This window comes from Barbus barbus, assembly GCF_936440315.1.
Source record: "Barbus barbus genome assembly, chromosome: 23".
Taxonomy (NCBI): domain Eukaryota; kingdom Metazoa; phylum Chordata; class Actinopteri; order Cypriniformes; family Cyprinidae; genus Barbus; species Barbus barbus.
Genome location: NC_136751.1, coordinates 28,698,037 through 28,715,530, shown reverse-complemented (window position 1 = coordinate 28,715,530; position 17,494 = coordinate 28,698,037). Strand labels below are relative to the sequence as shown.

General features: G+C 35.7%; 3 protein-coding genes across 5 annotated transcripts in view; 2 read left to right on the top strand and 1 right to left on the bottom strand.

The window, feature by feature from the left end:
• Window positions 1-344: 344 nt before the first annotated feature.
• Window positions 345-11,235, bottom strand: LOC306843333 (calcium homeostasis modulator protein 4). Its single transcript, XM_079374748.1, has 2 exons — window positions 9,608-11,235; window positions 345-371 (listed from the first exon to the last, which is right to left on the bottom strand). Exon 1 carries the CDS (start codon window positions 10,254-10,256, stop codon window positions 9,693-9,695), a length of 564 nt encoding a protein of 187 aa, XP_079230874.1. The 5' UTR covers window positions 10,257-11,235; the 3' UTR covers window positions 345-371; window positions 9,608-9,692.
• Window positions 503-11,235, top strand: ugt5f1 (UDP glucuronosyltransferase 5 family, polypeptide F1). Of its 2 annotated transcripts, none has more exons than XM_079374733.1 (3): window positions 503-563; window positions 2,226-2,340; window positions 4,130-8,454. In XM_079374733.1, the coding sequence occupies exon 3, from the start codon at window positions 4,134-4,136 to the stop codon at window positions 5,736-5,738; it is 1,605 nt and encodes a 534-aa protein (XP_079230859.1). In that variant the 5' UTR covers window positions 503-563; window positions 2,226-2,340; window positions 4,130-4,133; the 3' UTR covers window positions 5,739-8,454. The 2 variants fall into 2 exon arrangements, with proteins under 2 accessions (XP_079230859.1, XP_079230858.1); XM_079374732.1 differs by lacking the exon at window positions 2,226-2,340 and adding an exon at window positions 9,738-11,235 and having other exon boundaries at window positions 512-563; window positions 4,130-5,771.
• Window positions 11,236-13,212: 1,977 nt separating this feature from the next.
• Window positions 13,213-17,494, top strand: part of LOC306843325 (neuroplastin-like) — a 35,997-nt gene continuing 31,715 nt past the window's right edge. Inside the window, exon 1 of one of the 2 annotated variants that reach the window (XM_079374736.1) lies at window positions 13,213-13,605. In XM_079374736.1, coding sequence (XP_079230862.1) covers window positions 13,539-13,605 — 67 coding nt within the window. In that variant the 5' untranslated portion in view covers window positions 13,213-13,538. The remainder of the gene's footprint in view (window positions 13,606-17,494) is intronic. The other variant, XM_079374737.1, reaches the window with a different exon arrangement.

The window sequence follows — 17,494 nt, the reverse complement described above, 5'->3', positions numbered from 1 at the left end:
GTAAAAACTGAAAGGAGTCTTTAATACACATATTTTAGAAGTTGTAATTCTGTATGAATAAGTGTAAGTATATATATATATATATATTTTTATTTAGTGAACGAGACTAGTACCGGCTAGGTGTCGGCATGATTGTGACCCAGTGCTGGTGGTATATTAAAACGTAATTTTTGATTAATAACATGCATTGCTAAGAACTTCATTTGAACAACTTTAAAGATGATTTTCTCAATATTTAGATTTTTTTCCAGATTCCAGATTTTCAAATAGTTGTATTTCAGCCAAATATTATCCTATCCTAACAAACCATACATCAATGGAAAGATTATTTATTAAGCTTTCAGATGATGCATAAATCTAAATTTCAAAGACTGGTTTTGTGGTCCAGGGTCACAAATATATATGCTTATGAATAGTAATGACGCTTGTATTGACGCTCAAAGACAGTGTCCAATCATCATGGAGAAGATGTCATTAATATTCATGAGCTCTGACTCCGCCCACCCAAACACAGAAGCGTGGATCTCACGAGCTCATGCTACACTGTGGCCACTATTCAGCTGGTAAGTTCATTTATTAAATTAGTAAAAAGACACGTTTAGTTATAAACAGTGAAAATTCTTGAAGCGTTTATCGTGTCATCTGAAATGAGCTTCCATGCTGACAGACAGGATTCGGCCGTTGTTTGTCTGGATTGTCGTTTTTAATGTTGTATTTAGCTCTGTACGGCTGAAATGCTTAGTGTTTTTCTTCCAAAAACAAAGAATTATGCGGACAGTGAAAATGAGAAAGCTTTGTTTCCGTGTGTCGCGCTTCGTCCGCGTGCACGCGCATTGCGTCATTTGTTGACATTGAATTTAATTTAATATTCGTTTGATTTATTTGCATCATTATGTGTATAAACATTGTGTCGAATTTGTTAAGAACATACTGATTTGTCTGACATTTTTGATATTCAATTTAAAATGAAACAAGATCCCACCTGTGTGCTCTGCGATGCTTTTTGTAAAAAAATATTTTCCAACCAAGTTGCACCAAAGAACCTTCAACAAAGTTGGCTTCAACAGTTTTGGTCTTTAACCCTTTTTATTTTTCCAAAACGCAATTACATTTTACGTGATTATGACTCTCACTTATTCCAGCCAGGGTTGGGCAAAGTTGCATCAAAATGTATTTTAAAATAAAATACCAAATACCGTAATTTTAAGTGCATCACAATAAACTACAAAATACAGCAGCCACACCATGTATCAAAATAAACCACTGTATTTTTGTATTTAAATTTCTTGGCAAACCTTCCATTAATTGGCCTGTTTGATCTATCCCTTCACTATCACACTGACTCAGATGATTAAGAAAGCAATGTTTGATAGCAGCAGCTTTTCTCTACCCGGTTAACAGATCAAATATTCACATATCCCTGTGACCTCCCAGATAAAGGTTAGTTTTAAAGTAACAAACAGTTTAATGTTTAAGTCTGTGAATGACTCATAACGTGGTGTTTGGTAACGAAGGGCCTACTTTGCTAACTCAATGACAAACAGGTCACTCATAAGAAGACATCTGATGGCATCTATATTCATAGCATCTAATTAATCATTTGATTGTTTATCATAAATATGTGACCCTGGACCACATAACCAGTCATAAGGGTCAATTTTTTGAAATTGAGATTTATACATAATCTGAATAAATAATCTTTCCATTGATGTATGGTTTGTTATGATAGGACAATATTTGGCTGAGATACAATTATTTGAAAATCTGGAATCTGAGGGTGCAAAAAAATGAGAGAAAATTGCCTTTAAAGTTGTCTAAATGAAGATCTTAGCAATGCATATTAATGATCAAAAATTAAATTTTGATATATGCGGTAGGAAGATTAAAAAATATCTTCATGGAACATGATCTTTACTTAATATCCTAATGATTTTTGGCATAAAAGAAAAATGGATCATTTTGACCCATTCAATGTATTGTTGGCTATTGCTACAAATATACTACTTATAATAAATGTGACCCTGGAGCACAAAACCAGTCATATGTCAGGCAGTCTTTCATGCAATGGTATACAAAATCATGATCCTACTAAACAGCTACTATAATTAGGGTACAATATTCAGCAATCAAATATTTATCAATCATTGGACAACTATTTGGAGGTTGAAAACAAACATTTTAGCATTTCAGCAATTATTAACTAATCAATATATTTTTTGATGTAGCCAGAAACGTTATCGGAAAGTAGCAACAGAACTTGTCAAGAAGTATTAACTCCACTCCAACCACTGAATCTACTGAGAGCCATAGAAGTATAGAGGACACTTACACATTTTTGGTGTAAGTTTTCTCAACTTTTGATTTTTTACAGTGTTGTATTAAAAAGCTATGCAGATACAGAATTGTATTTTTTGTGTAGTGCACTTGACTGATCACAGTGTTAGATGATTATACACTGATGACAGATATAAAACTCCACTGAAACAGTAAATAAGGTGTCTAGCCTGACAAAGGTTCACTGTTAGGAACATCTTGTTTTGTTTTGCAATGCGTCATGGGAAGGTTGTACTGCAGGAGGTGTAAAGATACTAAAAATTTAATTAGTTAATCCAGGGTGTGGATCTTTGATGTGCTGCTTGATTTGTGTCTTGGGTTTCCATGTCCCATTTTTAATGTGGTTTACATGAGCAGGTGTTCATGCATTCTGGAGAAGATTCAAGCAGACATTGTAGAATAAGCTGACTCTTAAGAGAAACTCTTTCTGCTTTTGCTCAGAATGTGCCTCGCAGCCCAACAGGAAGTGATGTCAGTTGTTTTTATTTTTTTCTGTAGGTCTGATTACACAAGTACAGTACTTGTGATATGAGGCCAAGGCCAGTGGCATTTGACTGCAGTCTAGATGACGCCAAGATATTTCATAAATCAGATTTCACTGTTTTTGTTTTAGCATATGTGAACAGATTAATTATCAGGACAAGGATAAAAATACTTGAAATGGCCCTTGAAATGCATGGCATTTATGTCTAGATGTTATATTGAGTTTGCTCCCAGAGTAAATTGAAAGTCCTTTAGTACATTAGCAGACGGAGAACAGTATTCATGTGAATTATTTCTCTTAAAATCAGCATGAAACGGCATTTTAGCTCTATAAAATGATGTATAATAGATAAGACAATGAAAAAATGCATTTTAGAGGTTTTTTTCTTTAAAATATTGTGTAATGATGAATGGTTTCCAGTAAGTATAAGAGCGTACACAAAGTCTGTTTTGACTTCATGTTGACTTGTATTCAAGTTAGTGTATAGTAAAATTTATATAATATTCCAAAAAGGTCTTTGCAACCTCATAAAACCCTCTAAAATCACAATATCATACAGCACAAAAAAAGTGTTTCCTGCGATACACATGAAGGTTGTGCAAGAACAGCGTGTCAGAACACAGTCTGTTTGCTGACTTTTTTTTTTTTTTTTTTTTTTCATGCAGAAACACATCAACAATTTCTCAGGCAGAGAAATACAGGCCTGAGTGTCAAATAGATCAATTATTTTGTAACGAAAAAAGTATATTTTTATTAAAAGGGTATTAATTGTGCTGTTTATCTTGGATTTAAAGGGGCTTGGAAATTATTATGTGGAATGATTGTTATTCTTAAAATGTATAATTCTGCCACGTTAAACCTTCATATAAGATGACAATTTGTGTTACTGTTTTCAGAAGGGACCTTCTTTACAGAAGGCCCCATAAGAATGAATAACATTGGTTTGGATATTATTCATGTGAGTGAATTGTGACATTGCAAAGCATTTTATCTGCTGTTTTTCTTGAAAGAAATGGCATAATGTAGAGACCACGAGTCAAACTGATCTCACAATGAAAAGACAAAAGTCTCATTTGTAGTACTTTATGTGAGCTAACATTTTACAAACCTACTGTGGTGCTGTTCGTTCTTTATTCTTTAATTAAATTTATTTTAATCTACAATTTTAAACCTCTCAGTCCAGTTAGCTTGTGTTACTATTATAGTGATCTGGCAACAACATTTTACTGTATTTCTTTATCATTTCTGTAAAATTCCGTAAAAAAAAAGATAAAAGATGAACATCATCAGTTGTTTATTTATGTCTTTCAGACAGATGTTTGTGCTCCTCATAAGCATGGATTTTATCTTTATTGTCTCAAGCATCATTCTGACCCTGACCTTCCCAGTGCATTGTGGGAAAATCCTGGTGTTTCCTCACGAAGGCAGTCACTGGGTTAACATGAATGTTTTGATCCAGGAGCTTCACTCCAGGGGCCATCAGATCACTGTGATACGGGCCCTTGACAGCTGGTACATCTCAGAAACATCGCCGCACTACGTCTCAATGACCGTCCCGGTTTTACTGGGTGGGGACGATGAGTTTTACAGCAGTTTTGTTTCTAGACAACTCCAGATCCGACGACAGCAGCAATCGGCATGGACCAGATTCAGATTGGACATGGAGCTCAAGGATAAATTTTCCGAAATGCACAGAAAGATTTGCGAAATGGTAATCTATATTATGGAGAAAGATCCTGAGCTGTTGGAACAAATCAAACAGGCCAACTTTGACTTAATGTTGACCGATCCAGCAAACGGAGGAGGTGTTGTTCTCGCACACTATCTGAATCTACCTCTCATTTTTAACGTCCGATGGACTGTGCATGGAGAAGCACATTTTGCGATAGCACCGTCTCCTCTGTCTTACATTCCCTTCCCGCTTTCTCAGTTGACCGATAACATGACTTTTCTTCAGCGAACGTATAATGTGTTGTTTTACACCATTCGGCTTTTCCTTTACAAGCGCATTGTCGGTCCTCATTACAGCGCTTTGTGCAACCGATATTTTGGTCCAGATTTGCACTATTTTGAATTATTCCAAGCAGCTGATATTTGGCTCATGAGGGTGGATTTTGTTTTTGAATTTCCTCGCCCGACTATGCCAAATGTCATTTACGTTGGCGGTTTCCAGTGCAAACCTGCAAAAGAGCTTCCTAAGGATCTGGAGGACTTTGTGCAAAGCTCTAGAGAGCATGGTGTTATTATAATGTCTCTAGGAACATTAGTTGGCCAACTTCCTCTTGACATAGCTGATGAAATAGCAGCTGCGTTTGCTCAGCTTCCCCAAAAAGTGATTTGGAGATACACAGGAGCGCGGCCGTCGACTTTGGGCAACAACACTTTACTGGTTAACTGGTTACCGCAGAATGATCTCTTAGGACATGCAAAGACCCAGATTTTTGTGTCTCATGGAGGAACTAATGGTATTTTTGAAGCCATTTATCATGGCGTTCCTATAGTTGGATTACCGCTTGTTTTCGATCAGGATGATAACCTTTCAAAAATGAGACATCGAGGTGTGGCTAAAGTTGTGGACATTGCCAATATAGATAGACATATATTTAAAGATGCCTTACAAGAAGTGCTTACAGAGTCGTCCTACAGGAAGAACATGCAGAAACTGTCCAGTCTACATAGAGACACACCAGTAAATCCATTAGAGAGTGCCCTCTTCTGGATTGAGTTTGTCATGAGACACAGAGGAGCTGCTCACCTGCGCACTGACTCTTATAAAATGCCCTGGTACTCGTACTACAGTGTTGATGTGTTCGTGTTTTTAGGGTTGATTTGCTCTTTTTCTGTTTATATTGTGTTTAAAGTGATCAGATGTTTATGTTGTAGGTTATGTGCAAAAAGAAAAGGAGCCAAACAAGATTAAAGGGGACATCGGATGACTGTGTTTCACAAGTTGGTATGATTCTTTAGGTTTAGGGTCTTTATGAAATTAATTTTAATTCATGAAATTAAAATTTCTCAATGGTCATGTAAAACAACAGCTTTTTTTACCATGTCAAATACAGCTGTTTACAGCAACACGTTTTGGTGCATTAAATGCTAAGATTTCTTCTTATAATTTTCATTGTAGTAAAGTATATAATAATGCAATTCTAATCGACATATTTATCAGTGCTTAGAAAACTATGAAATATGTTGCGTGCCTCATTCTATGTGAGAAGCCACATTATCTCAGAAGGATTTATTTCAAACACTCGACTGATGTTTGGAGTAAAAACATGTTATTAAATGTGGTATTTTCATGTGCTTTCAGATAAAGCAGCATTTATTACACAGAGCCATAGTTCACTGAGAAGCTACGCAAACAGCTGTCGTTATCGCAGAACGATTTCTTCGGTTTCATAATCGTGAGATTTATATCGTTGCACAGCTTTTCTGGGAACTACGGCTCTGTGTATTAAATGCTGCTCCATCAGAAAGCACGTGATGGAGATTTACTACTGATTACAGAACTGGCTTTACTGACAAGATATGCATGAATAAAACTGTGTAGCCTATTTTTACTGATTACAGATATTTCAATGATTTTACCATCTGAATTCTGGTTCAATCTTTAAGTAAACATGAACATAATGTAGCTACTTCTGATAGAAATGTAGACTTCCATACCAGAATAACAGACCTGAATGGGACGATGTATTTTTGGCTGTTGGTTGATGTTATACAGTATTTTAACATATTAGCAGCCCTCGCTGCCTGAAGTCAGAGCATTTCTTCAGAATAACATGCACTGAGGAATCATTCACATTAAGAAATGTATTGAGAAAATAAATAGGCCATTTCATTTCATGTTGACTTTAAGATTGAAATGATTTCTTCCAGTATGATCCCTTCCAGAAACCATTAGCACATCATTAGCTGTCTGTAATTACGCTGATGTATTACAGTGACCTGCGGGACTCTGGTTTAATAGAGGTGACACTCAACCTACTTATTCTGCTGTTACTGTCTGTAATGACAAAAAGAGCTTTAATGTCTAACAGCGTTTAATCACCGCACCATGTCTTCAAAGCAATTACAGCTGATTTCAAAGATAACAGATCCTTAAAATGTAACATAAGCACACGAGGAGGCACTGCATAATTTTGTATTTGTTTTGTACAGTTAACACTCCTGATACAAAAGATAATGTCTACAGACTTATACACTGAGTCGAGTGTAAAGTTCAAATACAGGAAATGACTCAGATATACTGTAGTATAAAAATAAAATAACATGCAAATTTAATTTTGAAACAGTCAAGAATCCTTCTGGCCAATCCCTTTCAGAAAGATAGTAAAACACACTTTGTGAGGACTTATTATTTTGATGCTAGTTATAACTGCATGATGGGTGAGCTGAACTGAAAATTGTGGAAGCTTATTTCTGTCATGGGATAAACAAAATCTCAGAATTGCGAGGAAAAAAGTCCGAATTTTGTGTTTTCTTTTTTTCTTGCAATTCTGAGTTTACATCCTGCAGTTGTTTTTTCCCCCACAATTCTGATTTTTTTTTTTAGTGTCTCATAATTCAGACTTTTTTTTTTTTGGTCACTCTTCAAGTTTCCATCTTACATTTTCTTATATTATATTTCACAATATAATTTTTTCCCTCTCAATTCTGAGAAGGCAGAAGTATGCGATGCTCTTAATTCTGACATTTTCCCCTCACAATTGCAAATTTCTCTCTCTCAATTCAGAGAAAAAAGATAGAATTGTGAGATGAAAAATTTGCAATTACCTTTTTTCATTTTTAATCTCATGGTGGAAACAAGCTTCCATAGAAAATGAACTAATGAAGGTATTTGCATCTGACTGGGATATGGAAAAGTAGAAAGCCCTTCAATTGTAGTCCTCTGATAGTATCTTTTACATTTTATGTTTCTTTCCTGAATCCTTAAACAAACTACATTGCAACTGTTTTGTTGTGCTGGTGTATGAATTATGATTGTAAAATTACCCGTTTTCAAGTTACTACTTCCTAAAACACGTGTTGATGTGAGGCAGTTGTAAAACAGGCACTTAATAACAGCAATAATCATGTCAGTCAATCGCAGCACGCTGTCAGCTGCTGTTCGTGATTCCCTCCATGCTGTTCTGTGGCTGAGTGTAAATGTCCTTTCATCAAAGTAATTTAGGGGGAAAGGACCATTAGTCATGGTGATAATCATCAGTGCTCACTAATGGAACCTGTCATTCATGTAAAAATCTTAACATAGGGTAACACTTTACATTACAGTGCTCATATACGCAGAATAACGTGCAAAAATTGCATTTAGGCCACCTCAGTGTCGCCTGTTGATCTACAGCTGTATGACTATTTCTGCCTTGAGGATAATTATGCTGTTTGCTGTCTTCCATGCAATTACAGTGAAATTAAATTAAATCTGGTGCAAAAACACCAAAAAAGCAGTCCAAACTTTGAGGAATAGACTGAAATCTTTACTCACTGACAATTTTCCCCTTCTGTTAGCGTTTGTGATCAGATCTGATTCATGGCTGAATCATTCAGACCAGTTTTGGAGAAAGTTTCAGTCCAAATTCATTCAGTTGCAGTGAAAAGAGCGACCAGCACCGGCTTCAGAATTGCTCCTTTTTCTACTACAGAAGAAAGAAAATCATATACGTCTGGAACAACATGAGTAAATGAGGACTGAATCTTCATTTTTGAGTGAACTGTCCCTGTAAGAACGTTATTCTTGTGTGTTACTCACTGCAGTAATACATGAACACTGTGCTGTAAAGAGTGTTTTCTGCAGTCGGATGAGGAAGGGTGTCTATCAGCTGGAGCTGTAGAGCGTCATCTCTGCTACATTGGCATCCTGAGTTTCCAGCTCCTGCTTGCAGCTTTCTCTGATCACATACACGACCAGTCCGACACAGATAAAAATGAGCAGCACTATGCCGATCACCTGTTAATGACAGATAAAGAGTGCACGTTTGTAACGGGTAACATGTAACCAGTTATTTAATAGGGGTTCACTAGAAATATCCATGACCAGGTGAAATTGGTGAATCACACAAAACTGGTCTTTAATGTCACCCATAAAAAAAATTCTATACATGTAATACATTATATAAATTATGTATTTTTTAGTGCACTGTAATACATAGTTTTATACATTTAAAACATATGCTTCATTGTCATAATGTCTCAATGCATAAAAATAAAGATGACCTTTATGGTCTAAAAAGTTTAGTTTTACTTAACTATAATAACCCTGGTCTTTAGAAATAGAATAATATTTAGTAATAATAGAATATAATAATATTTAATAATAATAGAAATCTATTATTTTCATTTTATTTTGAGGTGAAATGTGACCTAGACGTGTTTGTGTGCGATTCACAAATTAAAATGGTCAGAAACATTAACAAAACATGTACATTGACTTTAATGGACAAAGATTAAATTATTGGGTTACAGAAGTAGTAAATGTAATGAGAAAGTTTCATTAGTGCACTGGATCTCAAGAATCTATAGTCAAGACAGGAACACATCTATAAATGTGACCCTGGAGCACAAACCCAGTCTTAAGTCACTGGGGTATATTTGTAGCAATAGCCAACAATACATTGTATGAAATTTAAAGGCGATTTTCTCAATACTTAGATTTTTTTTGCACCCTCAGATTCCAGATTTTCAAATAGTTGTATTTCAGCCAAATATTGTCCTATCCTAACAAACCATACATCAATGGAAAGCGTATTCGTTCAGCTTTCAGATAATGTATATATCTCAATTTCGAAAAACTGACCCTTATGACTGGTTTTGTGGTCCAGGATCACAAATGTTAGCATCAGAGTTCTATGTGTGTTCTCAAAATTCCACAAATGTATCACTGTATCTGTGAAGTTCTAAAAATGTTTGGCTTCATCTGCAGTGTTCTAAAAGGCCTACTGATCCGCAAGGACACAAAAAGAGCAGCAGGTCTCACCTGAGACTCCACAAACAGTCGCTGTGAGCGCAGCATGAGTTCCTGAGGAGTGACGCTCTCCTCTTGAATGGGTTCGCACCATTTCTGCGGAGCGGCTTTGTCCACGATCACAAACCGGCCATGCCAGTCTGTCATCGCGCAGGCGAAATACTGACCGTCCAGGAAGAGCAGGATCAGCCAGACCACGGGGGGAACGAAGCTGGACAGGGACATGGTCCTCCTGCACCAGGTGTCACACCTGCATCCCTGAATGATCATCATGAGTGCAAAGGCCATGACGGCAGGAATGATAAAGAACGCGGAGGAAAACAGCCCATTCCAGGCCGGATTGCACGGACACTCAAACTCCAGCTCCACCAGCTTCTCCAGTCCCATCAGGATGAAGCCAAAGGCCACGTTGGACACCAGAGGACTGTTGCTCAGCTCATTCTTCAGTCTCGTAAGCCATTGTTGTCGACTTCCCATACTAACAACACCTCAAAGTCAGAGGAGTGCTGGCCAAATTCCTCCCACACATTTGCAGGTCACTGATGTGAGACGAATTGATCCCGGGGCAAGTTTTCCCCCTCCTGACCTTTACGTTCCCATTGGCTCGGAGCAAAGGTGGGTGTGTTGTTCCTCAGCTCCGGGCTGTGGATCATTGGCTCGTGGCGGGCGGCAGGTGTGGCTTCCGATTTAAATGTTTCTTTCATTGACGTGCTTGAGTAAAGTGGAGGGAAAATTGGCGTGACTGCAGATCTCAACGTGCTGTGTCATCAGAATCTTTCTAAACTCGTAAGCATTGTTCAGGGTGGCCTTTACTCCTGGGAGCTTTGTTTTTTTTTTAAACCATCATTAGACATGCAAGCACGAGCGGGCAAAAGTTTTTGTGACCCTAAAACCTTACATCTAATATCTGTAAACTAAAAACCTGAAGCTGTCTGAAATGAGTTTAGTAGACAAATAAAGTGTCTATATATTAGTTTCTTTCCTCTTTTTTTTTATTTTATTTGATGTAGTGTACAGTGAAGCAAAAGCATCATCAGATGTGCAGCATGTCTGTTCCTCCTTCAGTAGCGTTTAAAAACATCCCAGAATGCACCTCATGAACATGTCTTTAAACAAAGAGTAGGCATGTCCATTTTTATGCATTAAGATATTAATTGTAAGTACAACAGTTAATCAACTTGATAATTAAAAGCGGATCATAAAACAAATGTATTTGATGTCTGTATGTGATTTATTTAATACCACAGTATTTTTGTCATGTTGAATAATGTTAGAGGCCCGTGAGCAATAAAAAACAAGCTAATAATTCTTACTCCGCAAAACGGACTTAATTTATGCTCCTTATGACCTTAAAACTTTCTGCTTAAATCCTTAGATCATTTAACAAAAAGAAAGTGTGCTTGCATTTGAATTGCTTTCAATGTTTAAATAATAAAGAGGAAGAATCTCAAAACTTTTCACTTGTATTGTATCATTTAAAAAAAAAAAAGTAGAACATTTAATGACCTTTATAATCAAAAGCAGATCATAAAATGTGTTTGATATCACAATATTTTCCCTGTTTTATTTAACACCACAGTACTTTATTTCATCAAACTGAATAGTTCTAGGGGAAGCAAGAAATAATGTATGCACAGTAAGGTAAGTGTATTTGTTAGTTGATCCAGCAGATGGCGCTGTGTGAATGTGAGGGGCGCAGACAGGGGTCATGACTGAGCTCAAGTCTGTTAATCCTGACTGACTGTCAATGACGAGCCCATGCTGTGTGGATAACATGCACTTTCTTGGAGAAACTCTCTAGTGCCATATATAAATATACTGTTGAGCCCCTGAGACATTAACAAAAAAAAAACACCTGATATTACCATGCTTACTGCCATCAACATGTTTGAAGTAGGTTACGTAATTTGGAGTAGCATATAAAGAGCATTGTACATGAATATGGTAATCATTAATGGTAAGGAGATCGGGGCTAGTTGTCACAGACGCTATATCTCAGTAAAGGTTTCAAGTTATAAATGCCTGTTTTATCCAGCAGTGCTTCTGTTAGTTTCAAACATCAGCCTACTTTTTTTTTTCAGTACGTTTTACGGCAAAAATATTTAGAAGTCGTTCTACTTTAAAAGTTCACATTTAGTTCATTTTGTTAATTGCAATTTCTTTGTAATTCTTTGTCAAATTTACTAGCAGTTTTGGAGTGAATGTTTTAAAGTAATGTTTCAGTGAAGTTATAAACAGATTTAATCGGATTTGTTTTATTATTATTGTAAATTATGTATTTTAAACTAAAATTCAAATATCATATTTTTGTAATAATTGTTGGGTAGCACAACACCACAGATGTGACCCTGGACCACAAAACCCATCATAAGGGTCTTTTTTTTTAATTACAGGCTGAATAAATAAGCTTTCCATTGATGTATGGTTTGTTACGATAAGACAATAATTGGCCCAGATACAACTATTTGAAAATCTGGAATCTGAAGGTGCAAAAAAAGTCAGTTTTAAGAGTAAGTTGAAAAAGTTGTCCAAATGAAGTTCTTAGCAATGCATATTACTGATCAAAAATTAAGTTTTGATATATTAACAGTAGGAAATTTACAAAATATCTTCATGGAACATGATCTTTACTTAATATCCTAATGATTTTTTGCCATAAAAGAAAAATCAATAATTTTGACCCATACAATGCATTTTTGGTTATTGCTACAAATATACCCCAGTGACTGGTTTTGGGGTCCAAGGTCACAAATGACATTGATACAAGTCACTATATAGTATAAATAGTAAACTTCAGGACAAAAGTGTTTTTGTAGCTATAAGTCAGCTTAATTGAGGCAAGGCACCACGTTTTTTAATACGATGTTTTAAAGTTGCAATTTTATAGACTTTGTTCATTTGTAAAAGTTCTATTACGTTCTATTAAGTTGAATCAAAAACAGATATTTTTGTAGTAGGTTACTTTTTTGCATTTTATGGTGTCGTTAATTTTTCGCTTTCAAAATTCAGCATGTTTCTACTTAACTATTCAAAATTCAAACAATTCGATTTTGATTTCGACAGCATGCCCCAATTTGAATATATATATTTTGAATATGTTTTTTAATCATATATATATAATGGAGAAAAGTCAAACAGAATAGAAAAAGAAGAAAGCAAGCTAGTGTTTTTAATAGAAAACGAGCAGTTAGAAAACAGAGTGCAAGTCTTAAATGGCCATGTTTTGTTTTTTTAATGAGAAAACAAACAGATAAAATAGAATTATAATAGAGAGTGCTAGAGATTTAGGCATCTCAATAAAAACACGCTGACGCTATGCTTTTATTTCACTTTGTTTTGCTGTGGAGTAAAGTTACTTTTTGTTCTTGGATTCTATTGAGTCGCCTGCGCGGTCGCTGCGCAGGACTGACGCGCTCGAGGCCCCCACGGGAGCGCGCGCGCGCGCCGACAGCTGATGATGCGCGCGAATGAGCCGCGGGGTGCGCGCACTGACAGCTGAAGGTTCTCCGCGATGACGGACACTCCGATGGCCCATCATCCTCATCATCATCTCCAGCAGCATCAGCATCCGCATCCCTGAGCTCGGACAGCATCAGCACCATCCTCATCCTCATCCGTCCTCCATGCAGCAGAGCCGCCGCGCAGCGCCTGTCGCGTTTCTCGCCGTCTGTCCGCGCTCCTCCTCCGCCATACTCTGCGTCTGAAGCCGCTCTGCGTCCATCACCTGCTCGCCGTGTCCCGTCTCCATCCTCCCGCAGGATGCTGTCCTACACCGGGATGCTCGCGCTGCTCCTCGCGATGCTCCCATATGTATCATCTCAGAACGGTAAGAACGCGCTCGTCCGGGATCTGTGTGTAATCTGCTTTAGAGGTCGATGCCATCTTTATGATAACAGACACCCCGCTGCATTACAGTCAGGCTGGTTTGTGGAGCGTAAAGGCTGGAGAGGAGATTTGCGCGCAACACAAGTGGGAAAGTTTGCACAAAATCAGGCCTTATTTGAATAGTATATGCCTACACGAGGAGTGTTTTCCTTCGGCTCACCATATTCTCCAGAGTAATTCTTCGTGTTGTTTACGCTCACCCTTCTGACATTCACATCTTCGCACCTGCGATGAGGAGATCTCATGACTGAGGAGAAACCTAAACATTATGTAATGTCCTGATGTTGAAAGTTACGTGACCCTGGACCACAAAACCAGTCATACGGGTCTTTTTTTTAAACTGAGATTTATACATCATCTAAGCACTGAATAAATAAGGTTTGTTAGGATAGGACAATATTTGGATGAGAGTGCAAAAAAAATCTAAATATTGAGAAAATCGCTTTTAAAGTTGTTCAAATGAAGTCCTTAGCCATGCATATTGCTAATCTTCATGGAACATGATCTTTACTTGATATCCTAATGATTTTTGGCATAAAAGAAAAATTGATCATTTTGACCCATAATGTATTGTTGGCTATTACTACAAATATAGCGCACTATTTGTGACTGGTTTTGTGCTCCAGGGTCACATATAGAACCAGGTTTTAGTCTGAACTAGGAGATATACGTAAGCGCATCTGCTTTAGAAATGGAAAGCGGTGTCTTTGTGAGCGGTAAATAATGAGTGTGTGTCCCTGAAGGCATGTCTCTGACTTTACATGCTGGAGTGTCACAGCTGTGACCAGGAGAGGGCAGATACATCACCTGCAGACAAACAAGGCCAGGGTATTCCCTCTTCAGGATCCAAAAAAAAGGAAGGGGAAAGAAAAACAACAGCGAAGCTTCGGTCAGTTTTGTGTCCAAAAGGCTGTTTTTGTGCAGCGCATCACCAGAAAAAGCATCTGGCAAATGTACACATCAAACGTTATTCAGACAGAAGCAGGTTCTGGCAGCCAGATGTCTGGCTCTAAAATGTGTAGTCGACTAGAAATGTATTTCATGGGCTTATGAAAATTTAATTTAATCCTGAGAATATGTTAATGTGACTGAATGGCTGTTTTAACCAGATCAGGTAGAAAGAGCCGGTCCGATGAGAGGTGTGTAGTTTCTGCATCAAATATTATTGCAAAATAATGACTTTCAGACAGGTTTCCCAAAACGTCTGGCTGCTGAAACTAACAGATTAATATATTAAAAGCCTCACAGCGTGACCAATTATCTATTTAATAGATTATCTCTATAATTATCTCTATATCAGGGTTCTTCTATAACTAAAACTGAAACTAAAATATAACCATTAAAAAAACAAATAAAATAAATGTTAACTGAAATAAAACATAAAAACTATTGATTTCTGCTTCCAAAAATTAATAACAGCTAATATATGTGTAGATATAAACAAGAACTACAGTAATATACAACAAGGCTCAACAACTTTTACTAAAATGAAAATGAAAAAGATAATATAAAAAAATAAAGTCTAATTCAACATATTAGCCAAAACTATAATGGTATATCAATTATACTAAAATAATACTGCTCTATATATTAAACTTTTTTTAAATATTAAATTACTTTTTATATTTAAAAAAAATTAACAAATTAATGTTGGTCTATTTATTTTGAATCTATATATAATTGTAAATATGTAAATTGAGATATGGGTAAGCATTTTATTATTGGAAATTTCAATACAAAAATGTAAGATAGATAGAGACAGGGAGAGAGAGAGACAGAGACAGACCGACTAAAGTGCTTGGTAAAGAAAACTAATGAATAAACATGCTCTGCACTTATAGCAGATACAGACATTGTTTTTCTAATTTTCATGATGTTGTACAGTATTGTGTGTGTGTGTGTGTGTGTGTTTATGTGGTTTATGAGGACACAAATTTGTATAATGACATGGGTATGACAGAGGTATTACAATATGAAGGTGGTTTATGAGGACACTGCCTATGTCCCCGTAATTCAAAAGGCTTAAAAAACATACTAAATGGTGTTTTTTTGAAAATCTAAAAATGCACAAAGTCTCCTGTGAGGGCTAAGTTTAGGTGTAGGGTTGGTGTAGGGCAATAGCACACACAGTTTGTTCAGTATAAAAACCATTACGCCTATGGAGAGTCCCCATAAACCACAAAAACCAACATGTGTGTGTGTGTGTGTGAGAGAATGATGAATAGCGATGAATAAAGCGATCAGTCTTTATTCAGTTTTATTTTAAAGACAATCAGTCAGATTTGAACTGGCATTGTCAGCCAGTGTTTGTCATGTTTGCATGCAATATGAATCAGACAGTCTTTGACTGGACTTTTGAGTAAACAGTGTTCTCTTGTACCTTTGACGTAGAAGAACTAAGTTTGAGAGGTGAACATTGACATTATTCAAACATTTGGCATGACATATTTGGTGTAAAATAATTACACTGTATAAAGTGATGTTCTTAGTATTTTTGTTTTCAATACAGTAATCTAAAATGATTCTTAAATCAAGATGCATTTAACAGTAGAGCATTGCAATAATAATACTGTCAAGGTTCGATTCTCAAGGAATGCATGAACTGATAACATGCAGTGCAAGTCATTTTGGATCAAAATGTCTGTCAAATGCATAAATGTGTAAACGTAAATTTGCAAGGGTGCAAAATGAAAAGATATAAAGTCTAAAATATATTTTTTGGTAAATTAATCAAAATAAACTGCTTTTGCTTAATTTTTATCAGAAAACAATCTTATGTTATTTCTTTTGCATCTCAAGTAAATGCATCCTGATTAAAACAAAAACAACAATGCGTATTTGTATTGGAAAGCAAGAAAAAATACAAAATGAATAAATATAAAAATACAATTATTGTATTTTTATATAACAATTGTACAATTGTTAAAGATAGTTTTAAATAATTTTTAAAGTACTTTCTTGGCATGATTGTGTTTACATAAAATATTGCCAAATAAATATTATTGCTCTAAGTAATTACAAGAAAAATAAATACACAGTATTACAATAACAAATAAAACTAAAATTGTATTAAAAATAGTATAAAATATTATTAAAATAAGGTGCTAAAATAAGGTGCCGAGTAATTAATTCATATATATATATATTAGTGCTGTCAAACGATTAATCGCATCCAAAATAAGTTTGTTTACATAATATATGTATGTGTGCTGTGTATTTTTATTATGTATATATAAATACACACACATGCATGTATATATTTCAGAAAAATATGCTGTTTATATATTAAATATATTTATTTATAAAATAAATTATATGAATATAAATATAGACATGTAAATACTTTCAAAATATATACTGTATATGTGTGTATTTATATATACGTAATAAATATACACAGAACACACACATATGCAAACAAAAACTTTTATTTTGGATGCAATTAATCGCGATTAATCGTTTGACAGCACTAATATACAGTATATATATATATATATATATATATATATATATATATATATATATACACACACACACACACACACACACACACACACACACATATATATATATATATATATATATAGACGGTTTCAACGTCAACAACATAAACAAACGTTACTGCGCATGCGCGCTTTGTGGCCCTACCTTAACCTCTGGTAGACATCCAGATAGAATCAGTAACAACAGCCAGAGTAGATTATTTTTTGATAACAAGCAAAATATGTTTGCTAAGCAAATCAGACAGACTGAGATGCAGCGATAACTACTTGGACGGACTTATTAAAAATGCAAATTCATTCTCTGCCAGGAGGAGGTGCTTTATATTG

Coding starts and splice junctions, on each gene's coding strand:
- LOC306843333 (XM_079374748.1), bottom strand. CDS start 10,256: ATGGGAAGTCGACAACAATGGCTTACGAGACTGAAGAATGAGCTGAGC.
- ugt5f1 (XM_079374732.1), top strand. CDS start 4,134: ATGTTTGTGCTCCTCATAAGCATGGATTTTATCTTTATTGTCTCAAGC.